At 44.4% G+C, this 24,570-nt stretch overlaps 1 protein-coding gene across 2 annotated transcripts in view; it reads right to left on the bottom strand.

The window, feature by feature from the left end:
* Nucleotides 1–3,566: 3,566 nt before the first annotated feature.
* Nucleotides 3,567–24,570, bottom strand: part of SASH1 (SAM and SH3 domain containing 1) — a 191,289-nt gene continuing 170,285 nt past the window's right edge. For both annotated transcript variants that reach the window (XM_029943868.1, XM_029943869.1), the window contains exons 17-20: nt 23,423–23,536; nt 9,747–10,858; nt 8,386–8,517; nt 3,567–6,859 (exon numbers count right to left, since the gene is read on the bottom strand). In XM_029943868.1, the coding sequence (XP_029799728.1) occupies nt 6,596–6,859; nt 8,386–8,517; nt 9,747–10,858; nt 23,423–23,536 (1,622 nt within the window). In that variant the 3' untranslated portion in view covers nt 3,567–6,595. The remainder of the gene's footprint in view (nt 6,860–8,385; nt 8,518–9,746; nt 10,859–23,422; nt 23,537–24,570) is intronic.

Below are 24,570 nucleotides of genomic sequence, written 5' to 3'. Positions count from 1 at the left end.
TAAAGGCCACACAGCACTTCTGGCTGGATAAGCCCCAACACCACAGACCTCCGTACACATTTCTCTCAGGGCCGTGACCTTACATGTTACCCATGAGATGGCGGTAAAGGCCAGTCAGCGTAGTCTTAACTGCTGCGGTTCCCCCCACACCCCGGAGTCCTTCCACACTGGTCTCCAACATGGTTTGATTAGGACCTTCAGGTGCTTTTGCTGAAGGGGGCACGAGGGCAGGCAGCTAAATTCCCTTTCTCCGGCGTAGTGTCCGAGGTGCACTGGGCGAGGAATCACAGTGCTTGCAGACAGAGCTGCCCACGGTCCCGAGGGGACGTCCAGAGACCTACCTACACCTGAGTGAGTAGTCATCCTGCCTCTCACACTCCCACAGGAACACACATGCCGGAGTCCAGCTCCAACAGGTCCAGGGCTCCCTGAAGGATGGATGGTGTAGGCTTCTTTCTGATCACCAGACAGGCATCTCTGCCCTGACCAGAGAGTCAGCTTTATTTATGGGAAAAATGTATGGGGCACAAAACAGAAGTGGCAACTGCCTTAGACAGTGATTTCTGATGACAAATTCTTTGGAATGTAAAAGTTTCCCAGAACATAGATTGGCAGAAGACTCATGCATAATCTTTACCAATAGTGATTGATGTAAGTGACTAGACATTATCACATGGGGAAGGTATCTTTAGCATTTAAATACACGGCAATGTTTTAGCTTAGTGGAGGCATAAGTTAGTTCTTTGTGAGCAGGGTCAAGAGCCTGTTTTTCGAGGGGAAGAAAAACAGTTTTTCTCAGGAAATGTAATATTTGCTCCTATAATCACCAAAGAAGAAACTCCTATAACAATTTTTTTCATACGGTACAATTAACATATTTTTAGCATAAGGCAAGTCACTGCTGATATCAGTCAGTCAGGCGCCTTGGGGGCCGGTGCTCAAGCCGAAATTGAGTGGGGGTTGGGTGGGGGTAGATGCTGGTCGCCATCTGATGGTGGGAGGCCTTGCAAACCCACCTTACCTCACAGGGCAGTTTTTGCTCAACTTAGGAGTTCAGAAAAACTGGCTTCCTGCACACACGCTCCAAGGGCGGACTGTGTCCAGTGAGCTCTGAGCGGGTCCTGCTAGCTGAGAGTAAGAAAGCTGTCATTCTATGGTTTCCAAAATGGCCTGTATGGCTAAAGAATGACGGCCACCCCTTCATTCCCTAATCAAACGTACTTTCGTTGTAACTTCTATCTTTTTAAAGTGTATCCACTGATTTTGAGAGAGAGCAAGCAAACATGTGAGACGAGGGAGTACAAACAGGAGAGGGGCAGAGAGAGGGGCAGACCGAGAATCCCAAGCAGGCTCCATGCTGTTGGCACAGAGCTGGTCGTGGGGCTCGAACCCAGAACTGTGAGATCATGACCTGAACCAAAATCAACAGTGGGAAGCTTAACAGGCTGAGCCACCCAGGTACCTGTTGTTTGTAACTTCTAAGTGAAAGGTAACCTCAATGTCTAAGTGCACTTAGAACAAACACCAAGAAAGAGGTCAAGGTTTCTTAGGAATCACAAGAAAACAAGTATTTTCTTTTGAATTGAACTGTTGAATCTTAGGAATCGGTCTGAAATAAGATTGGAGACTTACAGTTTTTTAAAATAATGCAGTACCTCAGATGAACCACTACACTAAGACTACATGAAATCTCCCCATTTACAAAATGGATTAGTGGGTGGAGAGTAAGACCGGACTTTGGAAATAAAGGCTTTGAAAATAAAACCTATCACGGTAAAGCTTCCTTTAATGAACTCTACCAGTAGATTTAAAAAAATATATATATTAACTTAGTTTATTGTCAGGTTGGTTTTCATATAACACCCAGTGATCTTCCCCACAAGTGCCCTCCTTCATGCCCGTCACCCCCCTTTCCTCCTCCCTCTTCAGCCCTCAGTTTGTTTTCAGTAAGATTTAAAATATTCTATCAAAGGGCACCTGGGTGGCTCAGTGGAGCATTCGACTTCAGCTCAGGTTATGGTCTCATGGTTCGGGAGTTCTAACCCCGCATCAGGCTCGCTGCTGTCAGTGCGAAGCCCACTTCGGATCCCCCTCTCTCTGCCCCTCCTCTGCTTGCGTGCTCTCTCTCAAAAGTGATACACATAAAAAAAAAAAAAAAAAGTAACCTCTCATATTCTCAGTTGCATTCTGATGCATTCTGCCCCCAAATTTAGCAATATTTCATCTTCCAGTTTAAAAAAATATTCTATCAAAATCTAAAATACATGTATTTTTAACTCAATTCCACATGCTAAGTGATATTGGTACAAGGCTATTCCTAGCAGCATTTAAAAAATACTTTATTTTTGAGAGAGCGTGCACGTGGGGGAGGGACGGAGAGAGAGAGAGGGAGGGAGACACAGAATCTGAAGCAGGTTCCAGGCTCTGAGCTGCCAGCACAGAGCCCGATGCGAGGCTCAGACCCACAAACTGTGAGATCCTGAGCTGAAGTCAGATGCTTAGCTGAGTGAGCTATCTAACAGCTTTTTCATAACAGCAAGATACTGTCCTTGCACAGAGTGGTGATTAAATTATCAACATAACAGAGTATTATGTAGTCTTTAAGAGAATGTGGGGGGTTGACATGGAAAGATCTCTAGCATTCACGGAGTGCAAAATCGTGGTGAGGAAGCGTGAAGAATATGCTGTCATTCCTGTCTGAAAAAATAGACACAGTTGTATTTGCAAAGGTATGGGCGGTCCTGAAAAGATGTGCACACACCAGTTCTAGAACTTACCTGTGAGGACCAAGACAGGTGGCTAGGAGGAAAGGAGAGGGGGATTTTTTTTTTTTAATCTCAAGTACAGGTATTACATATTCAAAACTTTATTACAGAGTTCTTCTAATTAAAAAATGTTTTTATATCAATTGTGATACACCAATATTGAAAAATGATTTGGGGCGGGTTGCCTGGGTGGCTCGGTCGCTTAAGCCTCTGACCAGCTCAGGTCAGATCTCACGTTCGTGGGTTCAAGCCCTGCGTCAGGCTCTGTGCTGACAGCCAGCTCAGAGCCTGGAGCCTGCTTCCAGTTCTGTCTCCTTCTCTCTCTGCCCCTCCCCCCCTCATGCTCTGTCTCTCTCTGTATCAAAAATAAATAAAACATTAAAAATTTTTTAAAAAAGAAATTATTTTTGTCAGGCCAATTTCTGGTATATCCGTACCTAGATTTTTTTTCCCCCTCAACAAGAGGTTTGGTTCGATTACCATTTAGCTGTATGATATTGGGTGAGTTAACTGCAGACGTGGACTTAGACTCTTCGTTTGAAAATGATGGGATGGGACAGTAGAGGCCTTCAGAATTCCTTCTGGTCTAAGAGGCTGTGGTTATAGGATTTGATTGTGCAATATTTGGGAGAAGCCGTAAATTAGCAAAGAGAAGGAGTGTGTGTCAGTGAGTTTTGGTGATGTGGCAGAAGTAAAAACAGTTGTTTTTACAATGTAGTTCATTCTTACACCACACTTTGTAAATTACCTTTCATTCCTAGTCCGTCCATCTTTGAAATACCCAAGGAACAACAAAAGAGGCATAGTCAACTGGAGAAATTTATTTATTTTTTTCTAGGTACATAAGATGACATAATTATAGACAAGTTTTGATACATAGGAAAACCCTTCTGTCCACCTTTCTCTTTGCTAAATGAATCATCACAATAATTTTTACAATTTTTAAAACAATACACAGCTTTCCTGGGCTGAAGGAATTGCAAGGACGTCTTGGTACTGGTATATTACAGCTACTTACAATGTTTAAGAACAGCAATGGAGAAAAATAAGTTATTTAAATATTGATTTCATATACAGAAAGTGCAATGTTGTTAGTTGTTATATAACTTGACAGTTTCTTGTATTTCTCTATCAATTTAAAATCAAGATAACTCGGACTCAGACTATATTTTCTGAAAATAATACAGTACACACAATGCAGCACTGACTTGGTGAACTGACTTCTTTTGCTGCAGTTATGAAAGCAAATTTTGCTATGTCAGGAACTGGTTTGCAATAGACTAGTGATCTCCAATTTCACCCACACTGGGGATCGGGACAGAGCAAAGGGCTGCTAAGAGAAGGCCATGAAAATCCATCTGCTTCCTGGTTATCTGGGAATGTAAGTAGTGGTTGGGGCTGGCCGCATTTCCTTCTAGACAGCTTGAAAGTAAAAATTACACACAACGGATGTGTAGCTACCTGAGCCAAACTGCCTTTCCAGGTTACTTTTGTGCTTTCCAAAGACAACACTTGTCGCCCTTCCTCAACAAACACTCTGTACCAAGTGCAATTGATTAAAACTGGATATTGCTGGCGCCTACCACCTGTCTTCTGACGCGCGGTCCCTAAACCACCTCGGTCAGATGTCACACACAAACATTCAGGCTTTTCTAGGATCAAATGAAAAGTTTAAAGCAAAAGACCAAATACTAACAATAAAAAAAAACACCTTTTTTTTCCTTTTTTTTCTTTTTTAAAGCACAATAAAGTAAAATCCTCAGACCCCTCAGGTTAGGAAGATCTTCCCACTGAACATCATTCATGGTCCCTGAATTTCATTTTCCCATGCAAAGGCAAGGAGTTCTAAAGACGAGTGACAAAAATATGGTTTTGGCATTTTCAAGAACTCCAGAACGTTCCCTTTTCTGGTGCCACTTTTACTTACGTGAAAATCTGAGACTGAAAACGAACTAACACTGGGGAATTCACAGAAGACGTCTCCTCCTGCTCTGTTCTCTGTCGCCTGACGTGGGTGTAGTCAGCTTCAACTACGAGCAGGATCTCGGAATGTCCTGCCGAGGCCCCGGGGAGCAGGACCAGGACCACGTGTCCCTGCACCTGTCTCCACCACAGCACGAGACACTTTGGTGGTGTCGTCAGGCTCCACGTGGGCTGTACACATAACCCGAGATGGCAAAAATGGGCTGTTTTTAAGATTTCAGTAGAAAACTGGCAGCTTTTAGCTTTGTATTCTGCATTTCCACAACTTTTTCACATGGCATCTTATAGAAGGTGGATATTATGGAAGAAATGTATTTTTTTAATGTATACCAACGCGTGAAAAAAAAATACATAATCTGAGAACATCCTTTTTCTCAGAAACACGGATTCAAGCACACAGAGCAAATGCTGAAGATGGCTTTGTAATGAGTGAAGTTACTTTTTTTTTTCCCTGCCGAGGGAAATCGTTTTAATGAGCAGATGAAATGTGTAAGAGCTTTTGATCAAGGTTTTGTCTTCAAAGTGTTTCTGTTGTAAATGATCACATTCAGTGCTTAGAATACTTCTCATGATTAAGAATGTAAAGGGAAATTCATTTAGTAAGCAACAGAAAGCTTAATTTAGTTGCCTACATTTCTGTGTGCTAGAAAAGTCAGACACCAGACTAAAAGAGAAGGGTAAGTGCTACCCTCAGTTGGAAAACAGCTGAAAACTGGCAAGTACTGAACACATGGCTAATGTGCTTTGGCTCCAAAGTGAACTTTTATCCGAACTAAAAGAATTATCTCAATAAGAAAGGGAGGAAAACAATATCTTAATTATAAAAGTGAAATAACCTTTTAAAATTTCTTATAAACGACTTCCCTTTTACAAACATCTTTCTGAAATATTCACCCTTAACGGTGACTTTGCAAAGGGGACCTATTGGCCGATGAGTGAATTTTGGAACGGATGTGGTCCGGAGTCAAAGCCAATACTGCAGCACAATGACCCACATGGTAAACAAAACACAAGTGATTAAAATGAAGGCAGGGTCTACACACACACACTCACATACACACCTGATCTCTGTGAGTTTCCGAGAGCTTTTTACTGGGTTTGTAGTTAGTTTAAAAACTGAAAGCCAACATGAAATTTGTGCCTGACAAACACCCCTACAAAATAAGCCATGTCAGAGTGAGGCAATTAGGCCCATTTTTTTTTCTTTTTTCTGAAAACATCTCCAGTGTGTTAGGTGGCAGTCTAGGCTGAAGATCTGGAACTATTGTTACAAGGTGGTAAACACCAGATAACTGCGTAAAAGCTTATATTAAGGCAAATAAAAGCTGATTGCTAGAAAGCAATTATTAAAATGTCTCTTGTTTACTTAAAGGAGAATAGGACTTTATTTTTCCCTAGTGCAGCCAGATTTTCTTACTTTTGAATAAACAAACATAGTCCATGGCGTACATAACTCCTGGGTCTGTGACTTTGGCCTGGCTAACGCCCAGCTGCCCTCCGGCCAGAAGGGCAAGGGCATTCTCAGAAGCAACAGCGGCTGCCCCTCCCTCCGCCTGCGCACCCAGACAGACTGGAGGCCCAGCATGGGCGGCGAGTTGGCATCCTGGTTCTTTTGTGTTCTGAAAATAAAAATTAGTGCTTGGCTTTTCTTTGGGGGGAGTCAGAACCACACCAATTTCCTCGAGGGGCTCTTCAGTCTCGGCCCAAGGTTTCATGCTCTGTTCGGCCTGACACTGGGCCTTTCTTCCAGATCTGGTCTGCATGTCCCAAGGAGGAGGGATTGCATTAGCATCATGAGCACAGTGAAAGGGTGGCTCTGGTCCAGGGAGCTCCATGTATGGACCTGGCTACATGGCCTCAGGGCCTGGTGGCAGTTTGAAGAGTCTGGCTGCAGACACGAGCTTGCTGATGTGTCTCTCCTCTGTGATGCCGGCCTCCTGAAGGCAAGTGTGGGACAGAGAAGGCACTTGGCCCAGTGTGCTGAACCCGGCTTCGGTGAGGGTGCTGGCGTACATGGGCAGACCGATGGATACCAGCCAATCCGACACAGACGAGACGCATCCGGGAGAGAGGGGCTTTCTGCAGATTTCTGTGAGTCCACCGCTTGGGATCTGGATAAAGAAAGAAAGCAATTTTATGAAGACTTGACACAGGCCAGTGGAGGGCTCTCATATACCTAAAAGGAACACTACAGAAATACTGCACTGCTAGACTGTTGCAAAGTAATAATGTTGTGAGATGTCAAAGACCTAAGAGTAGCATCAGGAAGTCTTTCTCCGCTTCTCAAAGGTGAGACCTATCTTCAAAGAAGTGTTTGAGGTTCTAGAAACTATTTGGAATTAGATCTAACCCTAATTAACCTTATGTCCAAGTCTCCAAATTGTAAGCATTTCTATACCCTGCTGTTTTGTCTTCTGGTGATATGTTCTTCCAAGAAATCCCTAGGTGAATAAAGAGGCAGGCTTGTTCGTAGTGTGGCAAGTAAGATACTCAGTGGGTAGAGTTTGTTTTGTCTTGATTTTTAAGAGCATGAGCAGGGGAGGGGGCAGAGGGACAGAATCTCAAGCAGGCTCCACACTCTGTGCAGAGCCTGATGTGGGGCTCAATCCCACAACCCCAGGATCATGACCTGAACGGAAATCAAGAGTCAGATAGGGAAGAGACTGAGCCACCCATGTGGTTTTTATAAAACTGATTTTCCACTCACTGTATTCTGAATCTACATTAACCAGGAAATTAGATACATCATCAGTGTAGTTCTAAAAAGTGTGAAATACAGTAATACCAAGTGATGGGTAAGGCAGGGAAATGGACATTTACAATCATTTACAATTGACCCATGGGAAGACCAAGTGCTATGTCTTTTAGAAAGGTAATTTACTAACAAATGTGCATATCCTTGAGATTCTGTGCAGGCTTCCATAAGCAAATCCCCTTGAGGGAATATACACTCAGAAATTAACCTTGGGAGCCCATAAAGATTTATGTATAATATAAACAAGGGTGTTCTCTATTAAACTATTTAAAATAATAAGTTGGGGAAAATTTAAATGTTTCAACAATATGGGATTGCCTAAATGAGGGCACATGTACCTACTAGTGACTTATTGATCATCTAAAAGAAGGTTTGGTAACAGATTCATGATGTGAGAACTGAAAACAATCAGATTTCAGAACTGCACATTTACTGCTGTATGTGCAGAGAAATGGCTAGACAGGCTTTTAAAAACTTTTTCAGGGGTGCTTAGCTCAGTCGGTTAAGCATCCAACTTCAGCTCAGATCACGATCTCCTGGTTCATGGGAAAGAGCCCAGCGTCGGGGATGGTCTTTCTCCCTCTCTCTCTCTGCAAGTGCAAGCTCTCTCTCACTCGTTCTCTATCGCAAAATAAATTAAGAAGCCTAAAAAAAAAAAAAAAAGCTTTCATGGTTCTGGGATTATGGATAATTCTCATCTTTTTTCCTTTCCCAAAACGTATTTTTAAACATTACAGGCTATGTGTTATTTTCCCTCCAGGTGTCTCCTTTTGAGAGGTGGGGTGAACCCCGGGCATGGATGCCAGGGGGCTCATGACTCAGCACCTTAACTAAATGGACAGTGAAAGTAGAGCAAGGGGAGACCCCAGGCTGGCTGCTCACCGCCATGCGGTGCTGCTTCCGAAGTAGCTTCACGCGGATCTGGTCCATGTTGGTGGCGATGTCCCTCTCGGGCTGATCCAAGTCTTCGGCGTATCGCTGCACCAGGGCCTCGGGGATCCCACAGCGGCCGTGCTGCGAGGGAGAGCAGACCTGCGCATCAATGGGTGCGAGGGACTTCTTCTTCAAGAGCGGCACACCCAAGGTAGGACAAGACCCCGCTAGCTACTGGGAAGGGTCACCGCAAGTTTTCATTTGAAGTGAATATATTTAGAGTCAGGATGGATGTTTTAGAACATGTTTACATCTTGATCTTTCAAGTACTGATGAGCTCTAAGGAAAAGGTTTTGAAAGCTAAGAACACAATCATCTCATATTATTTGAACCAGTCACCTCCCCTCACTGTACTGGATCATTTGCACCAGGTTATTGAAGACCGTTTCCTGCACAGGGGAAACGGGGCAGACTTGTGCCCTATGGTCATTTACTGATTGTGGCCCATCTGTCTCATACCGTCAATCCCTCGGCATGTACTATAGACTGGAATTCTCACTGCTTTCCATTCTAAGGGATATGTTCACTAAATAGCGAGGAGGAAGTAGAGGATCGTACTGTAAGGAGTTTGTGGTGAAAAGAATTTCATAACAAGGCCTCCCAGGGACGTACTATAACAAAACAGGCATTTCTAGGAATTATGTATAGCTACCTCTGTCGTCATTCATCTGTCTTCAAAATCATTTTGGTATTGGTAGATCTACTCTTTCGAAGAAGCAATGTGTTTTCAACGAAAGGAGTTGAAACGAGTTTTCTCAGTGTGTTTGGTACAGTGCGACATTTCATATAATCATTCCTCCTCCGTAACCTGCACAGAGAGCTATGCACTCTAACTGCATCTGGAAAGGGGTCTACAGTCTGCTGTGTGTTCATATTTTATTTGCTCCTAATAACCCCCGTAGAAGGTAGTTATGCAGGTTATTTTTGATCCTATTTTACAGAAAGGAAATGAAGTGGGGATGCGTTCACGTCTAAAAAAGATACATGCTCAGTAAGACCTAGAGACTGCACTGTCCACTAAAGCAGCCCTTTCTGGAACCAGTTCTAGAATTCCTCGAGAGTTGTTCCCGCCAAAATCTAGCTGCCAAAAAATTAAAACTAAGCAAAAGGAGGGGAGGAAAGAGGGAAAGAAGGGGAAGGTCCGGGGCTGTGTGCGTGCTGGCTCCTGTTCATTACATCGCCTGGCACGCCCCCCACGGTGAGCACGCCCAGGCCACCGGGCTGGTGTCGGGGTGGGGACGGCAGCCGTGGTGCTCCTCTTACCTAGCTGCCCGGCCTACAGAAGCTGAGGCCCGTCAGGCCTTGGGTACCTTATCGGAGTAGGGCTCCTCCGTGAGATCGATGCCCTCGGCTCGCAGCTTGTTTTCGGTGAGCATCTCCAGGTCCACCCCCCGAGCGCAGGACACCTTCCTGGTCAGCGCCGGGCCCAGCTTCACGCCGTGCTCCTGGAGGCTGGCGCTCTCCGGGAGCTCCGAGAGCCAGGGCGGCCGTCTCGCACTGGGGGGGCTGCCAGGCTCCTGTGCCGAGGGAGGCCTAGAAGCCTGAGGTGAGTGACAGTCACTGGGGCCGCCTTTTTTGACGGGCAGGCTCGGCGCGTCGGGGCCAGGAGGGCCGGGGTGCAGGCCGTTGGCCAGGCGCTCCCGGCTCTTCTTGGCGGGGACGGGTGGGGGCTGTGAGGGCTGCTTCGCCTGCGTCCTGGCCTCGGGGCCCCTCTGCTCCGCGTCTAGGCCTTCTTTGGTGCCCAGGGGATGATGTGTTCCTTCAAGGTCGAGTCCTTTCCTGTGACCCTCAAGAGGCGTCCTTGTTAAACCGTGTTTAGCTCCGGGAGGCTGGGCATCATAGTTTTTGGGCCAACACGGAGGAGGGGACGTGCTGCGGGAGGAGACTGCCATGGAGCCTTCTAGTGTCTTAGTAGCTGTTTTCTGAGGTTCAGAAAATCTCTTGCTTTGGGTCAGTAGCAGTGCATTGTCGACAGCAGGATCCCGTCTGGGGCTTTGAACCTTTGCGATGGAGGGGGTTGTCTTCTGTGGCACTTGCGGTACAGCCTGAGGGGAGGGCTCTGTCCCCTCGCCGGGCACATCCTTCTCAGCGGCAGGCTCTCCTTGAAGGTCGTCCAGGGAATGGGATCTGGGCCACGTCTCCACGCTCTGGGGGCCCTCCAGGGTCTCACAGCTCCGACACATGGAAACAGGCAGGCTTCTTCGGTTTTTGTTCAGGCCAGTCGCACACGGCTGGTCGCAGCACTTGGAGGGGTGAGGGGTAAGAGCACTGCCCAGCCTGCCCTCCTCCCCGGGCTTCAGCGTGTCCCCGGGCGTCGTTAAAGGCAGGGTTGGGTAGTTGCCCAGCTGGTTCCTGCTGAAGGACTTGAAGCCAGACTCCACGGACGACCTGACAGAGAGCAGGCTGCTCTTCCGGGTCTTGCCTGTGAGACAAGGGAATATTTTACAGTCATTAAAAAAAAACAGATCAAGTGGGGCGCCTGGGTGGCTCAGTTGGTTAAATGTCCCACTTTGGCTCAGGTCATGATCTCACGGTTTGTGGGTTCGAGCCCTGCATCAGGCTCTGTGCTGACAGCTCAGAGCCTGGAGCCTGCTTCTGATTCTGTGTCTCCCTCTCTCTCTGACCCTCCCCTGCTCACGCTCGCTCTCTCTCTCTCTCTCTCTCTCTCTCTCAAAAATAAATAATAAAAGAAATTAAAAAAAAACCAACAATCCAACTCATGGAAAGTTGTGCTGACATTAACTGAAATCTCCAACTCCTGTGTTGCACTGTTGAATTATCTTAGGGATATGAAATCACCATATATGACTTGGGGTGATACAAGGTTATTATGGCATGATTTTTATTTGTAGGAGGAATTTTTAGACTTATTAATGGACTCGTGGAGACTGAAATTAAATGTTAGGAGGGGAAAAACAAGAGGCTGCGTCAGGCAGTAAAATCAATCCAGGCCTCATGTCTGTTCTAGCTGCAATCAGTGTAAAACAAGTTGTCCACTCCCCAGTTAGAGACCCCGCGATGGGATTTCTGTTTGGGGAAGGCAGTTCCTAAGCCAGGATTGCAAAGGGCCGCTGGACTGAATCCTATAAATGGTGCCCCCTAAGGTTAGTTGACGACCAGAGAATTCTCAAAGCGCACTTTTCCCTAAGCACTCCCCTCTTACGAGTGTGTGTGTGTGTGTGTGTGTGTGTGTGTGTGTGTGTGTGTGGAAAATATGTATCCTAGAAACAGTTGACCAAACTTGGTACAAATAAGCTTGAGTATTTTGCTTGTGACAATCTATAAAACTCCAATCTAGTTCTAATTCAAAATGGAAACAACAGCCCTGATTAAAATCAATTGCCAGGCTGTTAACTATCAACAAGACACCATCTAATTTGACAACCGTTAACTGGTAACGCCTGCTAATACTGATTGAATTCACTGTCTGTTGTCAGGCGCTGTGCCGAAGGTTTCATTTTCATTAGGACTTTTAACTGCAATTAACCATCTTTTGCTAGACTTTGGTTAATACCATGTTTGATGTGTGCTTCGACACTGGGCTGAGATGCCTGAAGGGAATACCCAGATAATCCTAGTATTCCAGGCTCACAGAGAAAGAAGAAAATTTTAAACCCACGTCAGATTTGGAAGGTACAAAGAAATGGCTGTAATCGCCAAAAGACCACTATCTTGTAACAAAAAGCTTTCTTCCCAGTCTATTGTTTCACTAGACCGTTCTAATGAAATCTTTTGATTTAGAATTTTGACATTTCCCCATTTAGTAGTCTCAGCCTCTCAGTAAGAAAGCAGCAGGGAGAAATCATGGGGTGGATGGATTCGATTGGGTAAATGAAACACATTTTCTGATAAAACCTCCGTGCTCATGCTGTACAAGTCAGGGAAAAGGAGCAAGAAGAAAAGGCCAGGACACTGAGGATTACTTGCTGGTTTGGCCATTATCAGCAGTAAACACCAGATTCCTTCCAGGATTTCAGTTTTCTACTGAAGTCTAATTGGAAACTGATAATACTAAACGGATGATGTCAGGCAGAACTCCTGCACTAAGACTGATGGGTAAGAACTGGCCTCAAGAAAACTTATGAATGGTCCCATCCCTTTAAATCAGACACAAATCAACAGGCAAAGTATTTTGCAGTTGGCAAAGCGGAGGCGTGGTCACATGGCATCTGCGCTCCCTTATGTACAATGTGAGGCCTCAGACCCCAGCCACCTGTGTGTCAGCAACATGCTAGGCACTAGAGGTCATTATTTCATTGTTACATGGAGACTGTGAGCTCAGTGTTACTCTTGAATATGCTGAAGATCACAGGTAACATTGAAAAGGGCAATACTTCTTCAGAAAGCACATCCTGCTAAACATCAAGGGTAACAATCAGTTAAAATAGAAAAATTCTTAAAACTGTTTTAGTATACAGGGCGCCTGGTGGCTCGGTCGGTTATTGTCCAACTCCGGATTTCAGCTCAGGTCCTGATCCCAGGGTCATGGGATCGAGCCCCATGTCGGTCTCCATGTTGAGCCTGGAGCCTGCTTGGGATTCTGTCTCTCCGTCCCTCTCTGTCCCTCCCCTGCTCTCACACACACACACACACACACACACACACTCTCTCTCTCTCTCTCTCTCTCTCTCTCTCTCAAGAAACAAAACAAAAAAACAGTTTTAGTATAAATTTTAGAAATAAGGCTTTCCTTCCCTTAACTGTTAATATACACTATATATTTAAGTTACATTCCCACATTCTACTTCTGTGGGAAAGATCCCTGAATTCACCTTGAGTGAAGTTTTCCAGTTTCTGTAGGTTCCTCAGCAGGTACACCTTTGGTTCTTTTAACCATTAAGTCTGCTGGTGTTATCTGTGAAATCCTTACCATCCAAAACAGTTTGGAGAATTGATTTCCTGAAAATGTCTGGATGTTGAAAGGTTATTAACAGGAGAGAAAAACTTCCAGGATGTACAGGAGGACGTAGATGTCTATTGGAACTCCGGGGTCCCTGTGCTCCGGCACTGCAGTACAATGATGCCATCCCTTTCTCAGGGCTCAAGTGTATCCTTAATCCCTTTATCTTCTTTACCCCCACCCACCTCCCCTCGTCCTCTGTATTTGTCCCTTTGTTCATTTTGTTTTTAAATTCCACATAGGAGTGAAATCATATGGTATTTGCCTTCCTCTGATTTGTTTCACTTTGCATAATACACTCTAGATTCAGCCGTGATGTGCAAATGGCAAGGTTTTATTCTTTTTTATGACAGAGTAATATTGCATTGTGCGTACATACCACACCTTCTGTATCCATCTATCAATGGACATGGGTTGCTTCCTTATCGTGGCTGTTGTAAATAATGCTGCAACAGACAGGAGTACATGTGTCTTTTCAAATTAGCGTTTTCATTTTCTTGGGTAAATACCCAGTGGTGAAACTACTGGATCATATGCTAATTGTATTTTTAATTTTTTTGAGAAACCTCCATACTGTTTCCCAAAGTGACTGCACCCACAACAGTATGAGGGTTCCTTTTTCTCCACATCCTTGTTATTTCTTGTCTTTTTGATCTTAGCCATTCTGACAGGTGTAAATTGAGATCTCATTGTGGTTTTGATTTGTGTTTTCCTGATTAGTGATATTAAGCATCTTTTCATGTGTCTATTGGCCATCTGGATGTCTTAGAAAATGTCTATTTAGGGCCTCTGCCCATTCTTTAATTGGATTATTCTTTTGGTGTTGTGTTTGGTTGTTTATATATTTTGGATTTTAACCCCTAATTGGGTAGATCATTTGCAAATATCTTCTCCCATTCAGTTGGTGGCTTTTTTGTTTTGCTGATGGTTTCCTTTATTGGGCAAAAGCATTTTATTTTGGCATAGTCTTAATAGTTTAATTTTGCTTTTGTTTGCCTTGCCTCAGGAGACCTATCTAGAAAAAGATTTCTACGGCCAATGCCGGAGAACTTACTGTGCCTTCTTTTAGGAATTTTATAGTTTCAGGTCTCACGTTTGGATCTTTAATTCATTTTTGTATATGTACAAGAGCATGGTCTAGTTTCATTCTTTTGCATTAGCTGTCCAGTTTTCCCAACACCATTTGTTGAAGAGACTGTCTTTTCCCCATTGTATATTCTTGCTTCCTTTGTAGATTAATTGACCAGAAAAGTGTGGGTTTACTTCTGGGCTTTCTATTCTGTCCTACTGATCAATGGGCCTGTTTGTGTGCCATGTTTTGATTACTACAGCTTTGTAGTATATCTGAAATCTGTGATTATGATACCTCCAGCTTTGTTCTTCTTTTCCAGTATTGCTTTGGCTATTCGGTGTATTTTGTGGTCCCATACAAATTTTAGGATTTTTCCATTTTCTATGAAAATGTGGTTGGTATTTGATAGGGATTGCATTAACTCGATAGACTGCTTCGGGTAGTATGGGTAGTTCAACAGTACTGGTTCCTCCAGTCTGTGAGCTTTCCATTTGTGTCTTCAGTTTCTTTCATCCACGTGTTACAGGTTTTGGTCCAGATCTTTCACCTCCTTGGTCAAGTTTATTCCTAAGTATTTTATTATTTTTGGTACAATTATAAAATGGCATTGTTATTCTTTTTCTGCTATTTCATTACTAGTATATAGAAATGCACCAGATTTCTGTTAATTGGTTTTATATCCTGCAACTTTACTGAATTCGCTATCAGTTCTACGCTTTGGGTGGAGTCTTTAGGGTTTTCTATATATAGTATCATGTCATCTGCAAATAAAGTTTCATTCTTCCTTTCCACTTCAGATGGCTTTTATTTCTTGTCTCGTTGCTGTGGCTAGGAATAAAATGATGAATAAAAGTGGTGAAGAGTGGACATCTTTGTTTTGTTCCTGATCTTGGAGGAAAAGCTGTCCGTTTTTCACCATAGAGTATGTTGTTAGCTGTGGGTTATTCATATGGTCTTATGTTGAGGTATGTTCCCTCCAAATCTACTTGGTTGAGAGTTTTTGCCATGAATGGATATGATGCTCTGTCAAATCCTTTTATTTGGGGCATCTATTGAGATGATCATACGGTTTTTATTCTTTCTTTTGTTAATATATCACACTGATTTGCAAATACTGAACCACCCTTTCGTCCCCAGGATAAATCCCACTCGATTGTGGTAAATGATTTTTTAATGCACTGTTAGATTCAGTTGGCTAATATTTTGTTGGGGATATTTGCATCTATGTTAATCAGATATTGGCCTGTAGTTTTCCTTTTTGGTAATGTTGTTATCTGATTTTGGTATCAGGGTAATGCTGCCCTTGTAGAATGAATGAATTTGGAAGCTTTCCTCCTCTTCTAGTCTTTGGAATAGTTTGAGAAGAATAGGTATTAACTCTTCTTTAAATGTTTGGTAGAATTCACCTATGAAGCTGTCTGGTCCTGGACTTTCATTGTTGTTGCGATTTGTTTTGTTACTGACTCAGTGTCATTACTAGCGGCATTGTTGGTGATACAACGGTGAGTAAAACTGCCTTCCAATTTCACTGGTAGTAAGTGGTCTTTTCAAATTTCCTATTTCTGGTGCACCTGGATGGCTCAGTCGGTTAAGTGGCTGACTTCGGCTCAGGTCATGATCTCATGGTTTGTGGGTTCGAGCCCCGAGTCGGGCTCTGCTGATAGCTCAGAGCCTGGAACCTGCTTCCGGTTCTGTGTCTCCCTCTCTCTCTGCCCCTCCCCTGCTCATGCTGTCTCTGTCTCTGTCTCTCTCTCTCTCTCAAAAATAAGCAAAACATTAAAAAAAGGTTTTTTTTCTATTTCTTCCTGATTTAGTCTTGGAAGGTTAGATTTCTAGGAATTTACCCATTTCTTCTAGGTTGTCCAATTTGTTGGCATATAATTTTTCTTAATATTCTCTTAGGCTTTTTATTTCTTTGGTATCATTTGTTATTTCTCCTTCATTTCTAATTTGAGTCCTTTCTCTTTTTTTTGAGGAATCTGGCTAAAGGTTTAACAATTTTGTTGATTTTTTTCAAAGAACCGGCTCCTGATTTCATCTGTTCCATTTTTTTAGTCTCTATTTCATTTAGTTCTGCTCTATTCTTCATTATTATTTCCTTTCTCTACTGGGTTTGGGCCTTTTTTATTTTTTTCTACTCCTTTAGGCATAAGCTTAGGTTGTTTGAGATTTTTCATGCTTCTTGAAGTAGGTTTCTATTGTTATATAAACTCCCTTCCTAGAAAAGCATTTGCTGCATCTCAAAGACTTTGGATCATTGTATTTTCATTTTCATTTGTCTCCACGTATTTGTCAATTTCCTCTTTGAATGTGTCATTCAAAGCCTGACTGTTTCCTTGTTGATTTTCATCTCAGTGACCTGTCCATGGATGTAAGTTTAAGTCCCCTACTATTATTGCATTACTGCCAATTTCTTCTTTTATGTCTGTTAATATTGCTTTATATATTTAGGTGCATAAATATTTACAATTGTTAAGTCAATCCTCTTACTGAGTTATTTCCTTTATCATAATGTAGTGTTCCTTGTCTCGTTACACTCATTGTTTTAAAGCGTATTTGGTTCAATATAAATATTGAAATATTTCTTTTCATTTCCATTTGCATGGGGAATGTTTTTCCAGCCCTTCCCTTTCATTCCGGATGTGTCTTTAGACCTGAAGTGAGTCTCTTGTAGGCAGCATATTAGATCGGTCTTGCTTTTTTATACAGTCACCCCATGTCTTTTGATTGGCGCATTTAGTCAGTCAACATTCAAAGTAATAATTGATAAGTATGTACTTACTGCCATTCTACTTGTTTTACAGTTGTTTTTAGTTCTTCTCTGTTTCCTTTCTTGGTGCATTATCCTCGCTTGTGGTTTGATAGCTTTCGCTAGTGATATGCCTGGATTCCTCTCTCTTTAAATCTGTTACAGGTTTCTGATTTGTGGTTACCATTAGTTTGATATATAACCTCCCCTGAATACAGCAGTCCATATTAAGTTGATGGTCACTTAAGTTTGAAATCTTTCTAAAAGCACTAAGTTTTTATTCCCCCTGCCTACCACACTCCCGTATTTCATGTATGATGACATACTTTACAGCTTATTTTGTGAATCCCTTGACTGATTTTTTTATAGATCTAATTGATCTTACTGCTTTTGTGCTTTAACCTCCTCTAAATATTAGGAAAGTCATTTATAAGTGATAGAACTTTTATGCTTATATTTACCTGTGAAATTTTTTCCTTTCATAATTTTCTTACTCTCGATTATGGGGTTTCCTTTACATTCAAAGAATTCTCTACTGTTTTTTGTAAGGCAAAAAGGTGATGAACTCATTTAACTTTTGTTTGTCTGGGGAACTCTTTGGCTCTCCTCCTACTCTGAATAATAGCCTTGCTGGATAGGGTATTCTTGGTTGCAAGGGTTTTTTTTTCCTTTCAGCACTTTGCAGGCTAGAAGGCAGGATATATTCAATGTTTCTGCTGAAATACAGCCTTATGGGGATTTCCTTTTATGTGCCTGTTCACTCCCGCTGCTTTAAAAATTCTTTTTTGTCACCACTCTTTACCAATTATTCTGCGTCTTGGTGTTGAGGGGGAGTGCGAGATTTTTACTGGGGGCTTTTATTTTGGGGGGATCTCTCTGCCCCTGCATGTGGATATCTGCATCCTTCTCCAGAGCCAGGGAAGTTTTTAGCTATTACAGTTTATCATATCACTGTATTCCCTTAACCTATTCTCATTTTTTCCTTTTGAAGTTCAGCGTGGTCGCTTTCCAGTCCCGTCTTCCAGCTCACTGCTTCATTCTTCTGCCTCCTCTAATCTACTGCTGATTTCCTCTAGTGTATTTTTAATTTCAGTTATTGAGTTCATCTCTGTTTAGTTCTTCATATTTTTTATCTTTGCTGATGGTCTCCCTGAGATATTCTGCCCTTCTCAAATTCAGAACGTATCTTTATCACCACTACTTCGAATTCTTCATCAGGCATATTGCTTATCTCTGTTTCATTTAGCTCTTTGGCTGTGGTTCTGTCCTGCTTTTTCATTTGGGACATACTCTTCCGTCTCATTTTATATAACTCTGCATTTGTTTCTAAATATTAGGAAAGTCATTTATGTCTCCTGATTTTGAAAGTACTGGCCTTATGAAGAGGAGGTCCTGTAGTCCTCTGTAGCCCAGTGTCCCCTGCTCACCACAACCAGGAGCTTCCGGGGTGTCTCCTGTGTGTGCCGGGCCTCATTTACCTTCAGTCCGGTCAGTCCACTTTGCCTGCTGGGGGCTGCCTGGTCATGAGCTTCCGGGAGGGTGGGGTCAGCAGTCAGACCAGATGCCTGCCCTCAGCGCATTTGCAAGGGCTGCTGTCACACTCAAGTGTGGGGTGTTGTCCCAGGAAGCTTGTGTTGGTGAGCAGGGCTGGCAGTCAGGCCAGATGCCAGGGCTGCTGATGCCCGGATCAGCAGAGCACTCACTCTAGACTGCTGGTGACCAGGTTTGGCTGCTGGGACTGAGCGTGCCAGGGTGTGTGGTTATCTTCCCCTCTCTGCAGGGCGGGAGGCACTTTGGAGAGGGGGTGGTCCCTGCCAGGTCTGCTTGCAGGATGCCACCTGGTGAGAGCTGCTTTGGAGGGAGTCATGCCAACCGTGGTGGTTTGAATGGGGCAAGTTCAGAGGAAGACATGGGTGTAGGGTCTAGGGTCTTAGCAAGGGAGGTGGGGAGTGTTCACTCCGTTTCCTGCAGGTGGTCCAGGGATCTGCCTGGTGGGGGAGGGGGCAATGGTGCCAGTTCTTAGCGAAGTCTCCTAAAGATCCCTGTCTCTCCAGTACCCATTCTGAGATTAGTAAATAAATCTCCAGCACGTCTAGGCCAGGTGCTTTTCAACCTGCTGCTTCTCTCCATATCTTGGCAGGGCTGTTTGCTGTGCGGGCTCTTTGAGGGACTATTTCCTTGGAGCTGAGCCACTGATATTTTAAAGTACCTGGAACTGGGGTGCCTGCGTGGTTCAGTTGGTTGAGAGTTGGATGTTGGCTCAGGTCATGAACTTGCAGTCAGTGAGTTTGAGCCCCATGGTAGGCTCTGTGTTGTTAGCTCAGGGCCTGGAACCTGCTTTGGATTCTGTGTCTCCCTCTCTGCCCCTCACCCATTCACTCTCTCTCAAAAATAAAGTACGTGGCATTAAGCCTAGCTGGTTATTAAAAACTCAGAAAGTTAAGCCCTACTGCTTTTTGAAGCCAGATGAGGGAGACTCTTCCCACTACAGATCCTCCATGTCTAGGATGCCTGGTGTGGGGTCTGCCCCCTTCTCCAGTGCTGGTGTCCCTCCTGGTTGTGATTAGTCTCACCAGTTCCGTTCCCACCCATGTCTTTACCCCTCGTACCTTTTTGACGTGTCATTCTCTCTACAATGAACTGGGAAGTCTGTTTTGCCAAGTCTCCGGATTCTTTTCTGGAGTGGATGCACAGATGTGGCCGTTACCTAGCTGTGTCCACGGGACAAGGTGAGCTTGGGCTCCCTCCTCTGCCCTCTTCTCAGAAGTCCTCCAGGTGGCGTTCAGTCCTGTCTTAACAGGCTGCATCACACGGGGGTTCAGAGAGAACCACTATCTTCCCACACTGAGAAAACACTTTGGCAGGGTTCATGGGTCAGATTTTGAGGTCTCCAAGATGATCATTAGACATGGGATTAGGGTGAGGGGACCTACATGCCTAGGGGACACACTTGGAGGTGACTGCTCTCAGGGTCCAGCAGGTGCAGGTGAGTACCTGAGTCTGTGTACCTCCTGGTTTTTTAAAATTCTGATCTACAGTAAGAAACACACTTCACATTCATCCAGTGCACACAGACACACGCACACACCAGGACATATACACTGAAACAAAGAGTACAAGCAACAATATCAATCTTACCTTTGGAATGCACCCTGGTATTTTTCTGTTCAATTCCATTTTACAAAACTGCTGTTCATGACCCTCTAAACTGATTTTACACCCCACTAATGAATTGCAACCTGCAGTTTAAAAAGCTTTGCTTCAGTAGGTGCTCCATATTTTCACACGTAGGCTACTTGATAGGTTTTAGCTGCCAATGGAATCCTATCAACCGTGGGCGTTTTTCACAGTGGGGTTCTTGCATTCAACAGAAACTTAGGGGATCCTTTACTACCGTCTCTAATAGGAGTTTGGGGGCCACCACAGGAAATCACAGAGCCACCCATTGTAAAATGGAGTGCACCTGACCCCATTCCACTTAAGACTCCTGTTTGAGACAAGTAAGCTTTCTGAAATTTCCTATTGATTGCTTCTCTCTTAGGACAGGGAGGAAGCAAACAAGACATGTGGCCTTGAGCTCACCCTCTCCCTCAGTAATTGCTCCGCGCTCCTCGGAGGTGGTTACGACACAGCTGCTTTTGTGACCCTGATGGATGGTCTACTGGTAATTTGTTTTCCTTAAGGACCTAATAGCTCCCAACGCTCAAATGCTGGTTTTTACTGCAAAAAGAAAAGGGCATAGGAGACACACAATTTAGGGTTTACAGCTGTAGGTATTTTGGATGCAATTTATTTGCCTCGCACAGCATGGCCGTAGGACATGTGGAGCCTCACTCTGGACTCGGATGGAGAGCAGGTCAGAAAGGAGGAGATTACTGCCGAGTTCATAATGGTAACAATCATCCTTTCTCAGAAAATCGGACTTCTGAGATCAGGAATTTTCAATGCAGGAGGATCTTTTTTAATGCAGCTTCATCTATAAAAGATGGATGCTGAAGGGTGGAGGGGGCTCAAGCCAAAGCCCAGACATGACCCCTGAGGCCTGCGGGACGCCACAGACCAGAGCTTCTGCATTTATCTCTGTGGTCAGTGAAAACAGTTTCCTAGTGAGAACCAGGACAGAATTGTGCAGCTTGGTTTAAGATTGGTGGTGGTGGTGGGGGGGTGAATAGTGCGTCCTTAGGTGGACAAGCAGAAATGATGGAAAAAGGAGTCACGTCTATTTTGAAAACAGTTTTGGTTTGAGTTATGGACTTGTGACCATTTTATACCTTGCTCATACATGGTTATACTTCTTTTCAAAGTGAAATTTATGGCTGATCTTGTTCCAAAACCTATCTACTAACCATCTTCTATGTGCATATAATTAGGAAGGATACATTAGAAGCAAACCACGGATTCAAACTGAATTCGTTATTTACGGTGCGTACGGCACTCAAAACTCCAACGGAGCAAAAACCACATGTTCTCTAATACCTTCCAGTAAGTAGACCACATCACTGGGCCAGGCCTACCCGTGAAGTTGGGGGACAGAACACTGAGTCCTAGTCATGCTCTCTGCAGGAGAAGATGTCACCGTATTAGATGTGGGCGGCTGGGTTATCTCGAGCTGGCCTGAAGTTTTGAGATTTTTTTTAAACAAAAATGTAATATTTTAAGATTTAATCCCACACCCTGTATTCAGAGATCTAACTTCCACAGAAATGAAGCAAAGACTGGATTCAGTCAGTCTTTTTACTTTTAGCATGAATTGGGATGTTTTTGTACTGTGGTCTCTGACTCAGCACTGCCAGAATCCAGCTTTTCATCAAAAGAGTGAGCACCTCCAGGACCCACATGGAGGCCTGCTTCACCGGGCAGATGCCAAATCCTGGGGGCCACCCCTGCTCAGGCAGACTGTCTAGATAAGCAAAACTGAGGGGAGTGATGACCATGCTGAAGGAACCCAACGCTCCTGCCGTGGCTTTGCGTCATGGCCCCCCAGGGGCTCCTCAATGTCCTTATAATGAAATAAGGGGCAGGTGCAGGACAGTCCCAAACACTGGGATATTACTGCTCCTCAGAATACATAAGCCCCTCCCCCCCCCAAAAGGGCATAAAGTCATCTCCCACCACACGTTGCCTTTCTCCTGGTTTGAAAATGGGTACATCTATTTTTAATCCAATTCACTGGTTTTGAAGGTAGTTATTGTAACAAATGCAAACTAAATCCTTTCTGGCTTAGAGTTCAATGAAGCCCAGATACCACTGGCTGATGTATGATGACAGTAATGGAGTATGGGCTTAAAAATGCTTACAGGATTTGAAAATAAGGTCTAAAATACTTAACTGCCTACCACTGACCGACCCTAGTAATAGCCAGAGTGGTACCAGATGAGAAGCATGGTCTAAAGGAAGAGAACAATGACTTCAGCTGTTACTTAAATCTCTCTAAGCTTTAAAGTCTTCATCTATAAACTTGGCATTGCAGGGGCGCCTGGGTGGCTCAGTTGGTTAAGCGTCTGACTTCTGCTCAGGTCATGATCTTAGGTTTGTTGAGTTTGAGCCCCGCATCGGGTCTATGCTGACCACTCAGAGCCTGGAGCCTGCTTTGGATTCTGTGTCTTCCCCTCTCTCTCTGCCCCTCTCTCAAAAATAAACATTAAAAATATAGGCAGTGCAGGGTTTGAGTGATGATTAGTAACTGCAAAGCTAAGGACTCAACCCACTGCCTGATTCATAGTCTTTGTTTAATAAAAGCTAGCTATTAATATTACTTTAACTCTTAGAACAAAGAGAACTCACTTGCTAGTTCAGGGGTGAGGGGGCGCAGATGCCTGAAGTCGAGTCTTTGGCTAATAAATGCTCTGTTCAGGGTTCAACCCCCAGGACTCCTCACTCTAAATGGCACGGCTCTTTCATGATCCGTCCCAGGGCTAAGGTGCTAAGAGCTTCATGGCCATGGGAAGCTGAGGATCCTTTCCCTGACACACACTTGTCCTAAACTCTCCCTTGATGTGCTAAGTGGGATGGAGGAAGGAGGAGACCACTATACTCATTTCTCAACAAGATCTGTTGCCTGGTGTCTTGAGCGGAGGTTCAGTCTTTTTAAGAATCTTAGCGAAGCACCAGCAATCCTGGGAAAACCTGTCCCAGTGCCAGTATCCCCCAGAGTATGGCTCAGGCAGAGGCAGAAAGGCAGTCCTGTGCCGAAGCACAGCGTCCAGAAATGACCCAACGGGCTGGCCCAGCAAGGCGCACCCCTAGTTCTGTGTGTGGACGTTACCGTTTTCCAGGTTCTCGCTGCTCTCATAGCACCCGGAGTCTCGTGGGGAGCATCCGCTCAGGCCCTGGCTGTCGCCTAGCAGCTTCTCCTGGGACCCCGACTGGTCGCTGTTACCTGCGGATGGTCAACACACAGCATGGCATCAGGAGGGGAATGGGAATCAGAGTCAACCAGATCCTGAGTTTATCCCGTTATCAAGGTATGTTTTGAAGCCTCGGGCTTCTGGAAGAGAGCTAACTATTTTAAAGTGAATGACAAAAAATGAATGGAGAGGATCAGAACAGTCGTCTGTGAAGTATAACGTGATAATCAATTCAGAGGGAGATCCTCGAGTTGCAGTTCATCAGTGTCTGTTAAGTTACCCAGAGGGGGACTCCGGCCTGTCAGGAAGGGGGGACATCCCATCAGTGTCCTTTCTGAGGGACAGGACCACGGACGAGAAGCTAAGGGTGAACAAGCCCCTTTCACAAGCAGGAGGTTAGGCCCTCTGCTTTTTAGAGAAATCTCTCAGCTGTGTCTTCCGACTTAAGTGGTAAATGAGATCCTGACATTAGGAGCATTCTTGGGTCTTGGTGGCAAGTCCTGGTTCTTGGATTTTTCTCAACAGGAGTAAGGCTGGCCAATGGGGACACTGACCCCTGACCTGCTGGGGACACGGGTCAATCCTTTTGTTTTTGTTTGTTTGGAGCATTTTTGAGGGTTTGCTTTCCTTTCTGACTTCTCCTTCTGTTTTGGGTCAGCATTTCTGTTCCCTGTACACAAAGGTGAGACGGGGAAAGCCCGGAAGCCCTCTAACCTGGACACGAGTAATGGATACTCTCCAGGTGGGTGACTGGAAGCTGGATGTCCCCATTCTATCAAGGGAACATCTAAAAGTCCGTGACGTGGGAAGTTAGAAGGGCCTTCAACACCCAGCCGTGTCCCCTGTGCCTTCTGTAACGCGGGCACATGGGGCGTGAGGTTACACGGAGAACGTCCCCGTGGCACTATGCAGAGGGGTACTTGGTCCCCTGAGAGACAAACCAAGACCACCTTTTCTACACAGAACAACCAGCTCCTGCTAAAGGGCCTGGATTTATTTTCCTTTCTCTTCACGGCCCCTCCCCTCCCACATAAGAAAAACAAAACAGAAATCTGACGTCTTTTCT

Source organism: Suricata suricatta, chromosome 7 (genome assembly GCF_006229205.1).
Source record: "Suricata suricatta isolate VVHF042 chromosome 7, meerkat_22Aug2017_6uvM2_HiC, whole genome shotgun sequence".
In the NCBI taxonomy this organism is placed as follows: Eukaryota; Metazoa; Chordata; class Mammalia; order Carnivora; family Herpestidae; genus Suricata; species Suricata suricatta.
Note: the sequence above shows the minus strand (reverse complement) of the source record. Positions and strands in the feature narration are given on the sequence as shown.